General features: G+C 37.8%; 3 protein-coding genes across 10 annotated transcripts; 1 reads left to right on the forward strand and 2 right to left on the reverse strand.

The window, feature by feature from the left end:
• Positions 1-7,723: 7,723 nt before the first annotated feature.
• On the forward strand, positions 7,724-12,895 carry LOC108042473 (transmembrane protein 245). Of its 8 annotated transcripts, none has more exons than XM_017120787.2 (9): positions 7,724-7,950; positions 8,026-8,572; positions 9,167-9,772; positions 9,827-10,367; positions 10,583-10,785; positions 11,420-11,829; positions 11,907-12,059; positions 12,242-12,271; positions 12,723-12,895. In XM_017120787.2, the coding sequence occupies exons 2-9, from the start codon at positions 8,048-8,050 to the stop codon at positions 12,880-12,882; spliced, it is 2,628 nt and encodes an 875-aa protein (XP_016976276.1). In that variant the 5' UTR covers positions 7,724-7,950; positions 8,026-8,047; the 3' UTR covers positions 12,883-12,895. The 8 variants fall into 8 exon arrangements, 6 of the variants coding, with proteins under 6 accessions (XP_016976276.1, XP_016976277.1, XP_016976278.1 ...); XM_017120788.2 differs by having other exon boundaries at positions 10,595-10,785; XM_017120789.2 differs by having other exon boundaries at positions 10,607-10,785.
• A 42-nt stretch (positions 12,896-12,937) lies between these two features.
• LOC108042474 (1,5-anhydro-D-fructose reductase) lies at positions 12,938-15,995 on the reverse strand. The gene is made up of 5 exons (XM_017120793.2): positions 15,813-15,995; positions 15,273-15,453; positions 13,821-13,948; positions 13,200-13,759; positions 12,938-13,137 (listed from the first exon to the last, which is right to left on the reverse strand). Exons 1-5 carry the CDS (start codon positions 15,882-15,884, stop codon positions 13,089-13,091), a joined length of 990 nt encoding a protein of 329 aa, XP_016976282.1. The 5' UTR covers positions 15,885-15,995; the 3' UTR covers positions 12,938-13,088.
• Positions 15,996-17,176: 1,181 nt separating this feature from the next.
• Positions 17,177-19,228, reverse strand: LOC108037781 (1,5-anhydro-D-fructose reductase-like). Its single transcript, XM_044456922.1, has 5 exons — positions 19,015-19,228; positions 18,475-18,655; positions 18,037-18,164; positions 17,416-17,975; positions 17,177-17,353 (listed from the first exon to the last, which is right to left on the reverse strand). The coding sequence occupies exons 1-5, from the start codon at positions 19,084-19,086 to the stop codon at positions 17,305-17,307; spliced, it is 990 nt and encodes a 329-aa protein (XP_044312857.1). The 5' UTR covers positions 19,087-19,228; the 3' UTR covers positions 17,177-17,304.
• Between the last annotated feature and the right edge of the window lie 197 nt (positions 19,229-19,425).

Raw genomic sequence — 19,425 nt, forward strand, 5'->3', positions numbered from 1 at the left:
CTAAAGCCTAGTATCCAGATCGACGAAAACCGTACGCCAGTCATGAGAGAGAGCGAGAGGCGAACAGCTGGCGTTCACTTTTCGTCGGTCCTTTTTTTTACCATCGGTCCACAGATCGACGAAAAAAATACCAGAAAATTCTATAGCGTTGCCAGTCTGCGGAAATGAACTTTGGGTGAACCCTAGTGAACTGTTAAATTAAAAATTGTAATCTTTTGGCGTGCTCTTCTCACTGAACATTATAAGAAATGTAGGAAAAAACTCAAAAAACTCACAAAAGTCGATTGCAGGTGCTTACATGTGAGGACAAAATAACATTAATACTATCTGGGGTGCCTCTTGTCAGAGCAAAATGTTTTTTAGGTCCAGAATGTACGAAAAAACACAATAAAAGTAAAGCTATGAACTTTAAATTAGCAAATAATTATCAGTAATTTAAAAAAAATAACTGTTAAATTTAAATTGTATTTTTTTTTTAATTTCTTTGTACAGCGGCAGACTTGTCTTGCCAAGGTATTTGATAATATCTTTTAAAGGCTCTTTCCCGCAAATACGATATTTGAATTTTAACTGCTTGTCAACAAACCCAGCTGATTGACAGTACGACCGTAGCACGCTTAAATCTGATGAACTCCCAAACTTTTGGTCACACTGAAAAGATTAAAGTTTTTACGCTAGCGTAATCGTTTGTCGATCTGGATACTAGGCTTAAGATGCGTAACGCCATACGATTTTTTTGCACACGAATTTTTTGTGCTGGCTTTTCAACTGGCTTTTCGCTCTCTGCCCAAAAGCCAGCGAGAGAGCGCTCTAGAGCCAGCCTCTCTCTTGCACGCATACTGCGACAGCCGCCGACTGTATGTGTGCACATGTATTCACAAGCGAAGAAATTCGCTGCACCGCGCTGTCGAAATATACTCTTTATTTTAAAATTCTAACACTAATAAAAATTCCTATTTTGTATTGCCTGTATATAATAATTATTCGAATGTAGAATATTTTTTTGTAATGACCAAATATTTCTAAGTATATAAAAATACATACATATTTATTTCATACATGACTTCACTTTGGAATAATTGTCATTAGGGTATTCAGCATACGACGTGTGAACGATTTTTAGGGGCCTCAGAAATTTTGCGATTGAACAGGATGAATATTTTTATATTTATTGTATTTTAAATATATGGATTTAAAAATATGTGGTATTTTTATATTATACTTATTAAAATCTCTATATATAAAACTGTTCATTGAAAACTAGAATCAACGCACAGCCTAAACTAATTAAATGACCCTATTAAAATTTTGTACCATTCAATTCTTATAACACTAAACTGATTTGCTAAGATTTATTTTGGCCACAAACATGCCCCCATTTTCTTTCAGTGGCAAAAAACCCCCAGTTTCTATAAATAATTCTGGACGCTAAACGCGTTAATCAATCGATGCGATTTTTGGCCAAAATTTAGTCCTCTACATAATAAAGATTCTATTTAATTTAATATTCGATATTTTAATGTTTACTATTTTTTATCGATCTTTGAAAATCTAAGAATCTTCCTCATTTTTTCCAAACGGCAAAAAAACACTGATTTAAGTCAATTAGCAATATGAAAATTTATCGAGGGAATCCTGATACTTTAAGGATTCATATGGTGGTTTTACTGAAGCTCTAGGTCAAATTTAAAAAAAGTTACATTAGCCTAAAGTAGGAATAATAATTCCAACAAATTATACACAAGCATTGAACACCGAATGCATTCTCTCGCACTGTCTCACTCTCTCTCTCTCTCTCTGACTCTGTGTAGTACAATAATTGTGCGGCGGCTGATCTTGATTTATTTTTAGAACTTAAAATTAAAAACTTAAAACTAAATTAAACTTAACAATAAATTAACAAAAAATTAAAATTAAATTATACAAGCAACACACACGAATAAACCGTCAAAGCGTTCAAGCCGCTGGGCTTTGTGAAAAGGGCAGGGGGGCAGTCATCATCTCTATATATAAAGCTATCAGTAAGAAAACTGGGGCTTCCCAAGTGGCCCCAATCGATTCCAATTGGAAAAAAGGTCAATTTTCCTTTCAAAAATTCTGGACGCTAAACCGTTTTAGCAATCGAATCCGTTTTCGCCCAAAAATAGTTTAAGACATTATAAATGTTTAAAAAATTTGACCGCTTAGATTTAAGGCTTTTTACTATTTTTAACACCCGTTCTAAAATTACAATTTAGCCAAAAATATCTTCAAACTGAGTATCAAAAATTCCTTCGGTAAAGTTTTTCCTTAAGCTTTAACGATTCATTTAATGGTTTTACCAAAGCTCTAGCTATCTTCTAAACAAAGAAATTAAGCAAAAAGTCGATCTTTTATCGAATTTAAGTGTCTCCATAAGCATCATACGTTTTCTGCCTGCATATTGCTATCTCTCTCTGCATTTTCATACAAATTGTCAACAAATGATTCCATCTCCCTCCCTCTCTCTCTGCCTTGCATTTCCGTACGCTTCCTTAAAAATATAAAATGAGCTTTAATACGGTTTTAATATCTGTAGACATTAGTTTATAGTTATTGGTGACCCAAAAGATTGCAAAGACTTCAAAATGGTCATTAACGCTGATAAAAAGCCAGCAAATGCTCATAGAGGTCGTTATGCACCTCAAACAAATGAAGTGGGTTTGGTATTAGTTGATCAACAATTTTCAAGTCGGGACATTGTTATTGAGAGTCATAATAGCAAAGTGAACTTTAAAGATCTTATGACTGTCTACAATATCCATTAATTTTTTGCCACGGATATGATGGATATTCCATAAATATTCCCCAACGGGATCCGTTAACAAAAATGATCTAAAGAAGACTGTATCTGCATTTAGCTTTTACAGTTATCGAATAATTCTAAGGGAGACTAAAGTCAATCACGTGCATTATTATTGAGCTCTGTTTAATCAATTTTTGGTTGATATGAGTGCAAAAATGGAAACCGAACGGCTTAATTATATTCGAGCAAATCAAAAAAAGTTGGGAGCAGAAAGTAACATATGTACATCTTCAAGACGCTATAGGTAGGGGAGATGCAGATATGACTCAACTTGGTTAAATGGTGATTTTACCTTCCACTTTTACAGGCTCTCCTCGATATATGCATGAAAAGACCCAGGATGCTATGACTTATGTTCGACATCATGGCGGACCTGATATTTTTATAACATTTACCTGTAACCCTAAATGGGAGAAAATAACGAATGAGTTGTTCCCAGGCCAAAAACCTCAGAATCGTCATGACCTGATATCTCGAGTCTTTCATTTAAAAGTTAAAACATTAATGGCGCTGTTGGTTAAAGGCCAATTGTTTGGTGAAGTACAGTGTTTTATGTATTCTATTGAATAGCAAAAACGTGGTCTGCCCCATGTTCACATACTTATTACATAAGAAAAGTAGAATATTGGGGTTATCCATCGCAAGCGAAGCTGCGGGCACCCTGCTAGTAACATTATATAAAATTATTATCGTAATATAAATTCAATTATTTAAGTACGAAAAAAACGATGGATAAATAAAAATTAATATCTGCATATTAAATTACATGTTTCGTTTTATATATTTAAATTAAATATAAAAACATACCTTTTAACACAAAACATATAAAACTGCTTGATTAAATAAGAAAATATTTAAATGCAGGTTGATAATATTAGATATGGTGTTATTCGTATTTACTTTAAAAATTTTAAGTCATTAAATCAAAGTTTAATATATTTGAATACATATTAAATTAAATATTTCCATTTTAAAGTTAATAAAAAACAGCCATGGATAAAAAATAAAGCGAAATATATTTTATTAAATATCCTTTAAATATATTCAATTTAAATACAGTTCGCTTTGTTTTTGTTTAACAATCATAGTATATTCAAATCAATTAAACTTTATTGAAATATTTTTAAATTTAATCATATATGTTTTGTATTAAAAGTTATGTTTTTAGCTTTAATTTAAATATGTAAAACGAAACTATGAATTAAATATGCCGATACTCGTTTTTAAGGTATATAAAAAAGTTGTACATCAAGCTTCATTGCCATATATACATAAATGCAATTTAAACAAGAGAGAACGCTATAGTCGGGTGCCCCAACTATCAGATACCCGTTACTCAGGTAAATGGAGTGCGAGGAAGATGGAGATGGAAACTTTGATCACGCATAACTCTTTAACGAATGGTCCGATTTGAAAAATTTCTTCTACATTTCGATAGGTATTGATAAACACAATAAAACTGCATTTTTACTTTTCCGAAATATTTAAATTTTTAAAATCGTATATAAGCGATTGTGGGCGTTAAAGGGGGCGTGGCACCAAACAAACTTGCGCTGCGTAGGAACTCCTGGAATCTGCATGCAAAATGCCAATCTTCTAGCTTTTATAGTTTCCGAGATCTCAGCGTTCATACGGACAGACAGACGGACAGACGGACATGGCTAGATCGACTCGGCTAGTGATCCTGAGCAAGAATATATATACTTTATAGGGTCGGAAACGCTTCCTTCTACCTGTTACATACTTTTGCACGAATATAATATACCCTTTTACTCTACGAGTAACGGGTATAATAAACATCCTATTCAATCATAGAAGTTCTTTTGACACACAATTAGTTTCTAAGTCCAGAAATGATTTCTGGACGAAAATCGTCTTCTCCAACAAATACGCACTTCCTTATTCGTGCAATTCTATTTTTAGATTTTTACGCTCTCATCTTTATGCGAGCGGAGAGAGCGGAAATTTAAAAAATAATGGCGGGTAACTTTTGAAAAAGGAAGGCGCCAAATCAAAAAATACTGTTTATACTTGTACACCTTGGAGAACGCTAGTATGTCCCCAGACTTATATGTGTGGTTTACAATTACTAATAAAATATATTTATTGCAGGTACTAGGGAATACTTTTTGAAGGTCTTAGATGTGGACCCCAATGACATGGACGCTATTGCAGCGGAAGTCAACGCTCAGGAAGCTCTGCGGCCCACGCAAAGCGCAAAGAGGTGGACCACAAGGCCGAGCTTGTGGAGATAGCGCTCGAGAAAAGATGGAGGACCAGCGAGGGCAGGCCGAGATCATATCATTGAAGACGCACTTCCGAACCACCAGTTTGGTTTCCGTAGTCGCCATAGTGCTATCGAGCAAGTGCACAGAGTAATTAACCATGTTCTGGGGGCTTTCGAAGACCACAAATACTGCTCAGCCGTTTTTCTCGACGTTCGACAGGCCTTTGACAGGGTTTGGCACGAAGGACTGTTCTTTTGCCTGAAATGCTGTGGAATCTCACTGTATCGTTCTAAGATAATAGGGTGTTTGCTGTAGATATTCGTGGACACCGTTCTGGACTTCGCCCAATTCGTGCTGGTGTCCCGCAGGGAAGCGTCCTTGGTCCGGTCCTGTATACAATTTACACTTCGGATCTTCCAAACCCAGTTGCTCGTGGTACACTCCTGGCCACAAATGCAGATGACACTGCATTTCTTGCAGCTGGTAGCACCACTACGTCTGCGTCCCGACGTGTCCAGACATTCTTAGACGAATTTGAGTGCTGGGCCTCTCGATGGAACATTGCGCTTAATGTTGACAAAACGCAGCATGCCACTTTTGCTCTCCGCCCTGGCCGTTCGCGTAGCCTTTACATTGATGGGAATATGCTCAAGCACGAAGATAAAGTGACGTACCTCGGAGTTACCTTAGACCGTCGCCTTTGTTAAAAGGGACAAATTGATCGAGTTTGTGGATCAGCAAGAACGAAACTTGACAAAATGGACTGTCTCCTTCGTCCAAGTAGCGGCCTATCCCTTGATGCCAAGGTGCGGCTTTTTAAGGCCATTGTCCTTCCAACTTTAAACTGGGGAATCACTTGCTGGGGCACAGCCTGTGATTCGTCACTAAAAAGGGTGCAAACATGCATTAGAAAGGCTCTCAGGAGGATGCTAGGGGTGAAGTGGCACCATTATGTAGAAAACCGAGTTATGTTCCAGGACACGGGAGTGACGACGGTAACGGAGACGATTTGTAAATCCTCAAGTCGATACCGGGAACGTTTGCTCACACATGCAAACTGTCTGGCAAGACATCTTGCAACACCACTGGGTCGACGGCGCCTCCGCAGACGACTCTCGGCAGACTTATGGATTCTCGGCCGTGACAGACACGGTCGTCTTCTGTAATAACACATCTTGATTAACTTTTGACCGGCTATGACCACACCTGATTTGCTCAAGAATGGAGCACCCGCTACCCGCTTTTTTTGGAATCTTTAGAAATAATTCGTCAATACACGAAAACAAGGTCCATCCTTGTGTGGCAAGTGCAACAATATAAAAAAAAAAAAAAAAAAAATTGAATTGAGCCTGGTTGTCTGCCATCCTTAACATTAAAATAATATTAAATTATAATAAAACAAAAAACAAACATTTATATATATATAATGAACTTGATTTGTTACCATTTAGACAATATTGGGCAAAAGCGGTTCATATTTGTTTTGCAGGCTGGAAAAACTCTGCAGACATATTAGTTCGATTTGGTTGTTTGCGTATATCACTTGCAGTCTGTTACCAAGTATCATTTATAACGCTGTTGTGCTCATTTTAAATGTTGTGCAAAATGCAACGGGCTAAAATGATGAGCAACAGCTGTTCAGATCAGCTGTTATCGGATGGTAAATGTGCTCTGTGGGATTCGGAGTTTCACATTTGTCAAAAATTCCAACCGTTTCGAACGGATGGACTCCATGGGAAGAGGGTATAAAGCCTAGTATCCAGATCGACGAAAACCGTACGCCAGTCATGAGAGAGAGCGAGAGGCAAACAGCTGGCGTTCACTTTTCGTCGGGCCTTTTTTTCACGTCGGTCCCCTGATCGACGAAAAATCTGCTCCATCTGAGTACCGAGGTCGTCCAAATTTTTAAATTGTCATTTTTTTTTAATTATTTACAATCAACTTCAAAAATGTACCTATTAAAATGCTTATTATGGAGCACAAGGCCGCTGTTGCGGAATAAGCATTCAGGGTTTAGAGTTATAAAACGGTTTGTTCTTTGTTTTGATTTTTTGATACGGTTGGTCAAGAATTTTAATTAGGTGTCAGTCATATTTTTTCCGTCATTGAACTTCGCTTAAAACTGTGTAAGTGGTGACCAGTGCTGCCATACACTCCCAAGCAAAAATTGCTAGATTTTGAAAAAAAAAGTTTCTAGAAGTTGCTGAAAATAGGCAAAAAATGATAGATCAAAAACATTTAACTTTTAAACTAAATATATATATATATGTATATATTAAAGGAAAAATAGAAATTTAAAATATAAATAAATAACAGTTAAACAATCGGAAGGACACTCGAGGCAGTGTGGAGAGCACCTTATGAGCATAGAAAAGTGGCAGCAGAGCTGCACAGATCCAAGTTACGCAAGTTCTGCTACTGCGAACATGTCTCCGTATGTGTGGTGACTTCTGGTCTTATCTCTAAGAATTTTTCTTTCCATTTTCATTTTATTTATTTAGTATTTGTCCTTTTTATAGAAATAATAACAATCAACTCTTTTATAGTAAATAATGTCCTAACAAATTTTTTTTTTTTAATTAGAGTGAATCCGCTCTCAATTTTTTTCTTGATATAAGCATACATATCTGATGTTTACTGTAAGTATCGGCTATTTGCCAGTGTTGGGAAGTGTCTCATTTCACAGCCCTGCCCGCCTGACGTAATTGTCTAAAATCGACATATTTTTGTTTATGTGCGCCCGCTCCCCCGCCCCCAAAAAGCGTGTGGGAAGCTGCTGCCGCCCGCTCCCAATGACCACGCCTGGAAGCGAATATTATTTAATCCGCCACCTCCTCCGAAGTTCCTCCTCGCTCCGATGAGAATCATCTGTTGCTGACCGCAGAACACCACGCAAAAGTAAGCAGTCTGAAAAAATGAATTCCATATGAACATGGAGGAGCTCAACACCTTTTTTTTTGTTTTCGCCTACAGTTCACCGCTTTTCTTTGCCAAGATGAACCGCTCTGAACCGATCAATATTCGGAGGGAGCGTTCCTTCGACAGCGTTCTGAATCGCCTGCTCCGGATGAGGTCCCAGAACCATGAGAGTTTTCGCGCCGCCATGTATAACTTCTTAATTGCCGCGGGAGTAGCGGCGTTCGTGGCCGTCTGCATTATCCTCGGTCCCTTCGTCCGGCCGCTGCTGTGGGCCTTCCTCATGGGCGCAGTGCTCTTCCCATTTAAGCGACGACTGGCGGAGAGCGTGAACAGATGGTTCAATCGTCTGGAGGAGCGCGACTCAAACGTACTGGTGTCCATCTGCCTATCCCCGCTGGAGGCCACGGAGCACTGTGGCCGGCTGCTGATCGGATGGCTCTGCGAGCATTGGCAGTTGCTCCTGGCCGGATGCGGAGTGGCCGGGTGCATTAAGCTGTTGGTCCTGTACGCTCCCAAGGGCTTCCTGCTGGCCCTCTGGTACTGGATCACTTTTTCGCACGGGTTGTTTGTTCAAATTATTGGATTCCTTAACGTCTATGTGGTATGTAGTCTATGAGTTCTATTTTTAATGGTGTATCATTACACGGAGGAGAATCACGTTCGCACTTGATTCTACATTCGGTCATACATATGTACATACATATGTATATAAAAAGTATGATTTCTTACAAAACTACATACATTGAACATGGCTGCCCAAATTTTTAAATTATTCTTAAATTAATTATTTTGTTTTTTTTTAGTTTAATATTTATTTTTAAAAATTTGTATTTTTAAAAATATTTTTTAATATATATAGGCGTTAATATACATGGAAATCTTCATTTCTAAATAGGTGCTTCGTAGTTTCAGATTTGAGTACACTATTCTCGAAATTTGTATAAATACTCATTAATCGATTCTTCAAACTAAAAACATTAATATTTTTGTTTTAATTTTGAACAGAAATTAAACTATTTTTACATGTCAAATTATAAAAATCAAATTTTATTGCTTATAAAGTAACGTTTAAAAAAAGAAATAAAAAAATGTTAAGCCTAAGAAAAAATTCATATAATTTCACAGCCTTCAATCTATTTTCTCAAGTGCTGACATTTGATCTCAAAAGATAAAGTTATCTTTTCTTTTCACACAGCTCATCTCCGTGGTGCTGGTCTACTTGAGCTGCGTCCACTTCTTTTGGAAGCCGGAAAACAGCTCTCATTTCGTGATTGCCGGTCAATCCATGTGGATAGCCGTTGCAGGCTACCTAAGTAGCTTCCTAGGTGCCCTGCAGGTGCCTGTGTTCCTGCTGGTCATGGCCTACGTAACAGCATCCACTGTATACCACCTGCAGACGATAGATGACTCTGGATCCTACCTTCACCGCCTGCAGAAACTGTTCGACAAGAACGATTTCGAGCGATCGTTGAGCAACTTCAGCATTTGCGGCAGGCCAAGTAGTGAGCCGCAAAGTCCGGCCTTCCAGTCTGATGTGGAGGACATCTCGCTAAGCGACACAGTCGACTCGACGGACACGTTTGATGCCAAACCTGGAACCGAGGCTTCCAGCCACCAAAGCGATACGTTCTTTAAGCTATTGTTTTACGCCTGTCTGGGCACATTTCTGTATCGAAACGTGTGGATGTTTATTCTGGCCGCAATTCCAGTACTGCTGCACCTTATCTATACAGTTGGAGATTATACAGGCATTACACAGTTTGCTTGCACCAAGGTCAACGAAGTATATGCGGCAATGCGGGTCAGTTTTTAGAATTAATTTTTTTTTATATAGATTAAACTAGATCTATTTCAGTTGTGGGCCATCGAGCACCACTCCGCCGTGCTGCCGCTATGCCTGCCTGGCGTTTTGGAACTGAACTATAAACTTAACACTATTGTGCGAGACTCACTAAAATCCTCCGTGGAGTCAGTTACCTCGATCCTCATGATTATCCTCATGCTGCTCATAATTGTGTTTCTGAGTGTGTTCTTTTGCGTAAACATCTACTCGGAGACGATTGAGGTGGCATACCTGGGCAAGGATCTAATTAACAAGACGATCACAGATCGGCCTGAGCTAATTGATATCTTGCCCGCCAACATGCAGGCGTCCATCGATGATGCGCTAGATAATGCGCACCATTATGGCCGCCGTAAGATTGAGACCTACATCGACGACTGGCTGGCAGACGCGGACAAGGTTCATGCCACCAAGCTGAAGGAACAGATTCTCGAGGTGTGGGACAGACTCATCCAGTACTGGATTGACTTCAACAAGGCAGGGAGCTCATACGGTCCGCGGGTACCCACGGATGCGCTGAAAAGCACTTTTGGCGAGATCGTCGACAATCCAGGTAGGCCATTTCTAATCTATTTAAGGCTTTTTTTTTAATTTTATTTGTCCCGTTCTACTAATTAATTTTTGAGTTTATGTATGGGGTTTTGTTTGGGTTTACGGGCTTTTTTTGAGTTTACGCTCGTTTCATCCATCCCGTAACACTAGTTTGCGTCCACAAAATAACTCATTCTGTGTTGCATTTGCTAACCAACGGACGTTTACTTAACCAAGGGCATTTTAAAGAGCTAGTTTTAGTGGCAAAACAGGGTATAATCGGCTGGGCGCAGAGCAACACGCAGACGATTCTCGAGGTCGCCGAGTCCCTTTGGCACATCATACGAACCAACCTTTCGATGATCATGGGTGTGACCGGAGAAATTCTATCCCTGGTGCTGTCTGGTGGACAGGCGTGCATTGAGTTTATATTAGACATGGTGAGTGTACATAAATTTGAATGTTCTTTAATTATTCAGATCTAAGTTAGTATTAAATTTGCTTTTTTAAATGTTGATAAAAAATGTATGCTATTCTCCTTCCTAAAGCAGAACACACTTAAGGAGAGAATTTATAAAATTTCTAATATCCAAAAATGATATAATGGCAGCGTTATTAGCATTTGAGAATACCTTTTTAACGACATATGTATATACATTGTCTGTAGCTTTAGTTGTTCAAAATCTATGAGCGTTTAAAGTTTATATTTATTCTTTCTGATTTCCGCTTAACTATCTAGTTTTTCAAAAAATCTTCGAACAAATTTTTTTTTATTGATCTGCTCAACACAACAAATTCCGGATCCTTAAATAAGTCCTTAAAATTTTTCCTACAAATATTTTGACAAACCGGCCCCAACGGCTCAAATTTTCAATGATTCACTTTCACAGCTCTTTTTTGTGAACCAATTTTTGTAAACAGCACACCGTTTTCTTTCATCGATAACTTTCGATTGGTGAATTACTCGTTATACTCGCATTATCACAGCAGATTTTCAATTCTGCTTGTACATATATATATTTATTAAGTCCCAAATTAAATAATGACTCCCAATTATTTAAAAATATTTTTTAGATTGTTTTCTTTACGGCTTTGTTCTATCTGCTCTCAAGCAGTCAGGAAAAGTACGCACCGCTGCAAATCACCAAGTACCTAGGCTATTCCAGTTCGGGAATAAAAATCGCTGATGCCCTAGAGAACTCCATTACAGTGGTCCTTATGTCCATGTTCAGGTGCTCAACATTTACGGGCTTGTTCACCTGGTTGGTTCACACGATCTTTGGGGCTCGGATAGTGTTTCTGCCCTCCGCCTTGGCGGCCATGCTGGCAGCTGCTCCTTTCCTAGGAAGTTACTGGTGTGCAGTGCCAGCCTTCTTAGAGCTCTGGCTTGCCCAGGATCGCTTTTATGCAGGACTCTTACTCTTCCTGCTTCAGTTCTTCGTGCCGTCTTCTTTTGAAACGGCCATCTACGCTGATCTCAAAGGGTAAGTCCATTTTTTAATAGGTTACAACTAATTTTTAAAATATGTTTTGTATATTTTCCTACGTTTTCATAAATTAGTGGTGGTCATCCGTATCTCAATGGTCTAGCTATAGCGGGCGGCATGTATTGGATCGGCTGGCAAGGAGCTATCTTCGGCCCTTTGATGCTTTGCTTCTTTATCGGCCTCTTCGAGGTTGCTACTCTGGCCATGCGCAGCCATCAAGAACCCAGGTAACTTAGACTTAAAAAGGCAATTTCGATGATTTTGTTTGATTTGCATGCAAAGTATGAACTTTATCAGACTTGTGCGGCCCAAGGATTGAAGTGAGTGTTTTGTTAGCTTGCTTTGAGTAGATTTCTCCTTGTTATATGCAGTTTAGGATAACTAATAAAAGTCCCTTACTATATTCCAGGCACAGCACTGATGAGGAGACAAGGACCACGTGAGTTAGCATGGAACAGAAACTACGAATTTTCTTATAATACTCCAACTGCAAACTAACATAATGGCCAAACATCTGACAATCAAAACAATTGGCCCTAGAGTAAGGCCTTTGACTATTGTTGATAGGTTCGCAGTTATTAATCTTTCCGATCTGCTAGTTTGATTCTTATTTGTTAAAAATTTGCAAGTGTTTAAGATTCTGTCTGAACAACAAATGCTCCTTAATATCTATGCTACTTTTCTTAGTTTTTTTTACATATAATATGTACCTCGAATTGTTTGTTTTCGCGAAACATTTCCAAAGCCGTGAAGTACCGATGGTGTGCTAGCTACTAGTTGCTTAATGTAAACTTGTGATTTGTTTAAACTTAAATACAAAATGTGTTGCAAATATATTTCTATACTAACTGTACGCTGCAAGCTTTTCTTTATTTGAACATTTTTTCCAGCTCAATCGCTCGCAAGGTCAACGAAACCGTCAGTGACAGCAGAATAAAAACGAACGATTCTCAAGATGGAAAAAATGAAGCCGGGGGAAAACCGGTTGAGCTGAAAATTGTAACTAAAACCAAAACATTTCACCTGTTGAATGCCAAAGAAAACCAGTAAACGGGTCAATAATAATTTATGCAAATAACAACAACATTAAAAACAAGTTTTGAAATGTGGATAAAATGTAAAAGCTTTATGAAAAAACTTTAATGAATCAAATTTTTTTTGTAATTAAGTTTTCATCAAATATTTTTCCCAGTTTTTTATACCTTTAAATATATAAATAATTATGTATACATATATGTATATATATAAGTTTATGTTTAATTGGTGTATTGATTTTTAAAGGTAAACTCCGGATGCCGTTCCACACTGCAACAAAAATAAAATATGTATTAAAATAAAGTCATTAAAGAAAAGTTCCATTTTTATACCCATGGAAGAATGCGAAGTCACAGATGCGAATGTTCTGATCCAGGCTGGATAACTTGGCCACCTCCTTCGCGGTTAGTTCGAAGTCGAATACATTTAAATTCTGCTTCAGCCGATCGGGATTTGTGCTTTTGGGAATGGCGCTCACACCAGTGTCGATGATCCAGCGGAGCAGTACCTGAGCAGGTGTCTTGCCATGAGCGGCAGCAACCTCCTTGACTTCGGGGATGTCCATTAGATCGGGCAGATCCCTCACGATGCCGGCACCCGAATTAAACTTGGCAATGCCCTTGGATCCCAGCGGGGAGTAGGCGGTTACGGTTACGTTCTCAGACTTGCAGAAGTCGACCAGATCACGCTGCTGCAGGTAAACATGGTGTTCAATCTGGTTGTTGGCCGGCCTGATCTTACAGTTCTTCAGTAGGCGGGCCAACTGGTCCTTGCTGAAGTTAGATATGCCAATGGACTTGGTAAGACCCTTTTCCACCAGCGCCTCCATTGCCACCCAGATAGCGGCGTGGTCGGTGGTCACGTCCACCTCCATCAGGCCATCCTTGTCAAGCTTAAGGTTGATAAAGATATATAAATGTATCAAATAGATAAAATAAAATTCGTTCCTCTACCTTAAAGCTGCCATCCTCGTTGATATTGATGGTAAAGGGAGTGTGCACTAAATATAGATCCACGTATTCCAACTCCAAATCAGACAGCGACTTCCTAATGTTGGGCTCCACCTCATGAGGTCGGTTGGCTTTAATTTAATTGACAAGTTAATTAGAAAGAACACTTTTAGAGCACTAGAAATTAATTAGAACATAGAATGTATTCGTTTCGGTTTTAAAATCGTTACCAATTAGGTTGCCCAACCACATTAAGTCGCAACATGTTGGTAAGAAACCTATTTTATTTTTTTTTAAGGAAATTTGGGAAAACAAGCATAATCTTATCTTCTGAATTTTGGTTCGTATAAATTCCAGATTATTATAATAATATTGCCAGCTATGGTGAAATATTTTGGAGTAATTAAATGGGAGAAATTTTTGTATGAATTTAAAGAATTTTTAGTTTTCGATTCTGTGAATATTTCTTTCAGATTTCGAAGAATTTCTTTGATTTGAATTTTTGATTTTTTAATTAAAACAAGATTACTCAGCTAAACAACTTTAGATTTTGCATTAACATAATGTGAATTAGAGTGACCACAGGAAAAAAGGACAAAAAGTTCAAATTATCAACTTGAATTAGGCGATCTCTTAGAGCTGGCTGCTTTACAGCACAAGCATCAGCACCAGCGCTGCTTTAGCGCAGGCAGCTTTTGTCCTGCACCAGAATACACACATACGCCATTGTTTGACTCAGACCTCCAATTTGGCTAACTTGATTTGATTTGCATAGTTCTTGGGATATAGTTCGGTATTGACAAATGAAAACCATCTCAATTTCCTTTAATAGAAATCCTTATCGAGAATTAACGTTGACTCTGTTGAGCACCTTGGCCAGCTGTTCCAAAGTCATCCGTTAGATGGCGCTATTGTATTGCGCAATCTACCCCAAGACATTGGTACCACGGGCCATGAAAGGCGGAAATGTAGGCGCTAGCCAGGCTTAAGCGTTTAATGAGTTTTTGGGCGTTAGAGTGGGCGTGGCCAACTTTTATTAGGTCAATCGATAGGTATAGACGAAACCAATACATATCAATTAAAATTTTCATAATAGCATCAAAACTGTGCCCACAGCTTGTAGCTTGTGGGCGTCAGAGGGGGCGTGGCACCATTTTGAAACAAACTTGCGCTGCATAGGAACTCCTAAAATCTACATGCAAAATGCCAATCTTCTAGCTTTTATAGTTTCCGAGATCTCAGCGTTCATACGGACAGACAGACAGACAGACAGACGGACAGACGGACATGGCTAGATCGACTCGATTAGTGATCCTGAACAAGAATATATATACTTTAAGGGTCGGAAACGCTTCCTTCTACATGTTACATACTTTTGCACGAATACAATATAACCTTTTACTCTACGAGTAACGGGTATAAATATACAAATGCACCTAGGGATGTTTTACTTACAAACAGGTGGCACCTTCGTCACAATGAATAGCTCCTCCCGCTTGACCTTTCCAGAGTCCAACCAGCGTTTAAGAACCCTTCCAATGGCCTTCTCATTGTCGTAAACTGGCGCAGTGTCTATATGACGATAACCTGCCTCCAGAGCCGCGTCGATGGCAGATTCTATTTCCTCATCGGATGCCTATGGTGTGGTGATGAACATGTGGTTTAGTGGTCGTAAGTAAGTATAGACTATATAGTATCTACACTGTATGTGAGCCATCTCCAGTTTTTTAAAGCTACTATTGTTTCCTAGGAGAGAAAGTCAAACACACTAACCCAGTCACATATAAATACAAATTGTTTGAGTTAAAAACCGGTCTAAGAACTCAAAACAAACACATTTTGGTTAATTGCATTGGAAGCTTCAAAAGATTTAAATGTCGTGTCAGCTCTCTGTTTTCAGGGCATTTATTAGTTGCAACAATAATAGTAAATATCCATTAACCACTACTAATACTCTTTAAAAATATAATTTAATAAAATCGTGATTATAACTACCTGCCAGGTGCCAATGCCTATCACGGGCATCTTCTCGCCATTGTTAAAGGTTAAGAACTTTTTGCAGGCCATTTATTGTAGATTTTTGATGAGACGAACTTGTTTAACAGAATAAGTGAAGATGGTGGGTTACAACCTGTTGCTTCGACGATTGAATTAGGAATAAAAATAGATTCACGCCCCATTCTGTATGCCAGTCAATCCAAACCGAAAAGATTTTGTCTTTTGCAATATACGGTCCTACTTGTGGATATTTATTTGAACAATCATTTAAAAATATAAATTACAAAAATAAAGATGGGGAAAACTTGATAATTATAACGTTTGAGTTTAAATTATTAGTTTTACTATATGAATTAGCGTTAATTAAAAAGTTCAATTTAGCTCAAGTTTATTGATTTCGCAAGAAATTAATAATTATACAAAATACAAAAAATAAGGAAACAAATTAAATTATAATTAATTGGAAAAATTGAAAATTATAACGACACTTGACAATAAATTATTAGTTTTACTATTTAAAGGTTTGTTTACTGAGTTCTCAAGAATAAAGTGATTATCAAATAATCTGCTAAGAAAAAAAAAATAATAATTTTTTATAATAATAATTTAAGTTATTAATATTGTAAAAAAGTTTGTAATAAAACTGATTTATTTATTATTCGAAAAAGCATTGATCCCTCGTATCGTATTAGAGAACAAATTTTAATTCACATCATAAATAAGACATGATAAAAACAAGAAATGAAGCAAACTTCGGCAAGACCAAGTTTATATACCCTTGCAGTTATTACAAATCAACTACATTTCGATTTCTATGCCTATATTACTAAAAACAATGAAGCTATTTCGATTTTGCGCTGAATTTTACCATAGCTTCTATGGCAACTTTTTGATATTGTTGTCAGATTTTAATTTAATTAAAGCCCTAATTCCATAATATTAAAATAATACCGAATGCCAAAGAACAAAAAAAAAATTAAAAACAACAAAGTTATAATTTTTGAGAATTTTTTTTATGATTGTTCCTATGGGAGCTATATGATATAGTCGCCCCGATCCGGCTCGTTCCAACTTACTTACTACCTGCAATAGAAAGACAAATTTTGGGAAAGTTTCAAGCTGATAGCTTTAAAACTGAGGGACTAGTTTGCGAAGAAACGGACAGACGGACGCTCGCAAGATCAACGAAACCGTTAGGAATAGCAGAATAAAAACGAAGGATTCTCAAGATGGAAAAACTGAATCCGGGGGAAAACCTGTTAAGCTGAAATTTGTAATGAAATTGAATGCCAAAGAAAACCAGTAAATGGGTCATTAATAATTTATGCAAATAACGACAACTTTAAAAACAATTATTGAAATGTGGATAAAACGTAAAAGTTTTATGAAAAAAATTTAATAAATCCAACTTTTTATATAGTGTAATAAAGTTTTCATCAAATATTTTTTTCCATTTTTTAAGTCTTTTAATATATATATGAGTTAATGTTTAATTGGTGTACTGATTTTTAAAGGTAAACTCCGGATGCCGTTCCACACTGCAACAAAAATTAAATATATATTAAAATAAAGTCATTAAATAAAAGTTCAATTTTTATACCCATGGAAGAATGCGAAGTCACAGATGCGAATGTTCTGATCCAGGCTGGACAACTTGGCCACCTCCTTCGCGGTTAGTTCGAAGTCGAATACATTTAAATTCAGCTTGAGCCGATCGGGATTTGTGCTCTTGGGAATGGCGCACACACCAGTGTCGATGATCCAGCGGAGCAGTACCTGAGCAGGTGTCTTGCCATGAGCGGCAGCAACCTCCTTGACTTCGGGGATGTCCATTAGATCGGGCAGATCCCTCACGATGCCGGCACCCGAATTAAACTTGGCAATGCCCTTGGATCCCAGCGGGGAGTAGGCGGTTACGGTTACGTTCTCAGACTGGCAGAATTCGACCAGATCACGCTGCTGCAGGTAAACATGGTGTTCGATCTGGTTGTTGGCCGGCCTGATCTTACAGTTCTTCAGTAGGCGGGCCAGCTGGTCCTTGCTGAAGTTAGATATGCCAATGGACTTGGTAAGACCCTTTTCCACCAGCGCCTCCATTGCCACCCAGATAGCGGCGTGGTCGGTGGTCACGTCCACCTCTATCAGGTCATCCTTGTCAAGCTTAAAGTTGATAAAAATACATGTATCTCTCAAATAGATAAAACAAAATTCGCTCCTCTACCTTAAAGCTGCCATCCTCGTTGATATTGATGGTAAAGGGAGTGTGCACTAAATATAGATCCACGTATTCCAACTCCAAATCAGCCAGCGACTTCCTAATTGTGGGCTCCACCTCATGAGGTCGGTTGGCTTTAATTTAATAGACAAGTAGTAATCGGTTTTAAAATCGTTACCAATTAGATTCATCCATCACATTAAGTATCAACATGTTGGTAGGAAACCAATTTCATTTTTTTTAGGAAATTTGGGAAAACAAGCATAATCTTATCTTATCTGAAGCCGTTCGTTTTTGGTTCGTCTAGAATCCTAATTATTATAATAATATTGCCAGCCATGGTGAAATATTTTTGAGTAATTAAATGGGAGACATTTTTGTATGCATTTAAAGAAGTTTAATAGCTTAATAGATCTTACATTTACCTAGGAATGTTTTACTTACAAACAGGTGGCACCTTCGTCACAATGAAAAGCTCCTCCCGCTTGACCTTTCCAGAGTCCAGCCAGCGTTTGAGAACCCTTCCGATGGCCTTCTCATTTCTGTAAACTGGAGCCGTATCTATATGACGATAACCTGCCTCCAGAGCCTCGTCGATGGCTGATTCAATTTCCTCATCGGATGCCTATGGTGTCGTGATGAACGTGTGGTTTAGTGGTCGTAAGTAAGTATAGACTATATAGTATCTACACTGTATGTGAGCCACCTCCAGTTTTTTAAAGCTACTATTGTTTCCTAGGAGAGAAAGTCAAACACACTAACCCAGTCACATATAAATACAAGTTGTTTGAGTTAAAAACCGGTCTAAGAACCCAAAACAAACACATTTTGGTTAATTGCATTGGAAGCTTCAAAAGATTTAAATGTCGTGTCAGCTCTCTGTTTTCATGGCATTTATTAGTTGCAACAATAATAGTAAATATCCATTAACCACTACTAATACTCTTTAAAAATATAATTTAATAAAATCGTGATTATAACTACCTGCCAGGTGCCAATGCCTATCACGGGCATCTTCTCGCCATTGTTAAAGGTTAAGAACTTTTTGCAGGCCATTTATTGTAGATTTTTGATGAGACGAACTTGCTTAACAGAATAAGTGAAGATGGTGGGTTAAAACCTATTGCTTCGACGATTGAATTAGGAATAAAAATAGATTCACGCCCCATTCTGTATGCCGGTCCCATGGATACAATAACATATGTTATAGTATGATGGCCGTTCCACCTAAACCGAACAGATTTTGTATTTTACAATATACGGTCCTACTTGTCGATATTTATTTGAACAAACATTTAAAAATATGAATTTAAAAAAAGATTGGGAAAACTATATAATTATAACGACAGTTTGAGCTTAAATTATTAGATTTACTATATAAGTTAGCATTAATTA

The sequence above is a fragment of the Drosophila rhopaloa genome, unplaced genomic scaffold, assembly GCF_018152115.1.
Source record: "Drosophila rhopaloa isolate 14029-0021.01 unplaced genomic scaffold, ASM1815211v1 contig_155, whole genome shotgun sequence".
Lineage (NCBI taxonomy): Eukaryota > Metazoa > Arthropoda > Insecta > Diptera > Drosophilidae > Drosophila > Drosophila rhopaloa.

Coding starts and splice junctions, on each gene's coding strand:
- LOC108042473 (XM_017120787.2), top strand. CDS start 8,048: ATGAACCGCTCTGAACCGATCAATATTCGGAGGGAGCGTTCCTTCGAC. Junction 10,786..11,419: donor TTGAGTTTATATTAGACATG/GTGAGTGTACAT, acceptor AATATTTTTTAG/ATTGTTTTCTTTACGGCTTT. Junction 12,060..12,241: donor CGCAGCCATCAAGAACCCAG/GTAACTTAGACT, acceptor ACTATATTCCAG/GCACAGCACTGATGAGGAGA.
- LOC108037781 (XM_044456922.1), bottom strand. CDS start 19,086: ATGGCCTGCAAAAAGTTCTTAACCTTTAACAATGGCGAGAAGATGCCC. Junction 18,656..19,014: donor TAGGCATTGGCACCTGGCAG/GTAGTTATAATC, acceptor ACGACACCATAG/GCATCCGATGAGGAAATTGA. Junction 18,165..18,474: donor GACGAAGGTGCCACCTGTTT/GTAAGTAAAACA, acceptor ATTAAATTAAAG/CCAACCGACCTCATGAGGTG.
- LOC108042474 (XM_017120793.2), bottom strand. CDS start 15,884: ATGGCCTGCAAAAAGTTCTTAACCTTTAACAATGGCGAGAAGATGCCC. Junction 15,454..15,812: donor TAGGCATTGGCACCTGGCAG/GTAGTTATAATC, acceptor ACCACACCATAG/GCATCCGATGAGGAAATAGA. Junction 13,138..13,199: donor GACTTCGCATTCTTCCATGG/GTATAAAAATGG, acceptor TTTTTGTTGCAG/TGTGGAACGGCATCCGGAGT.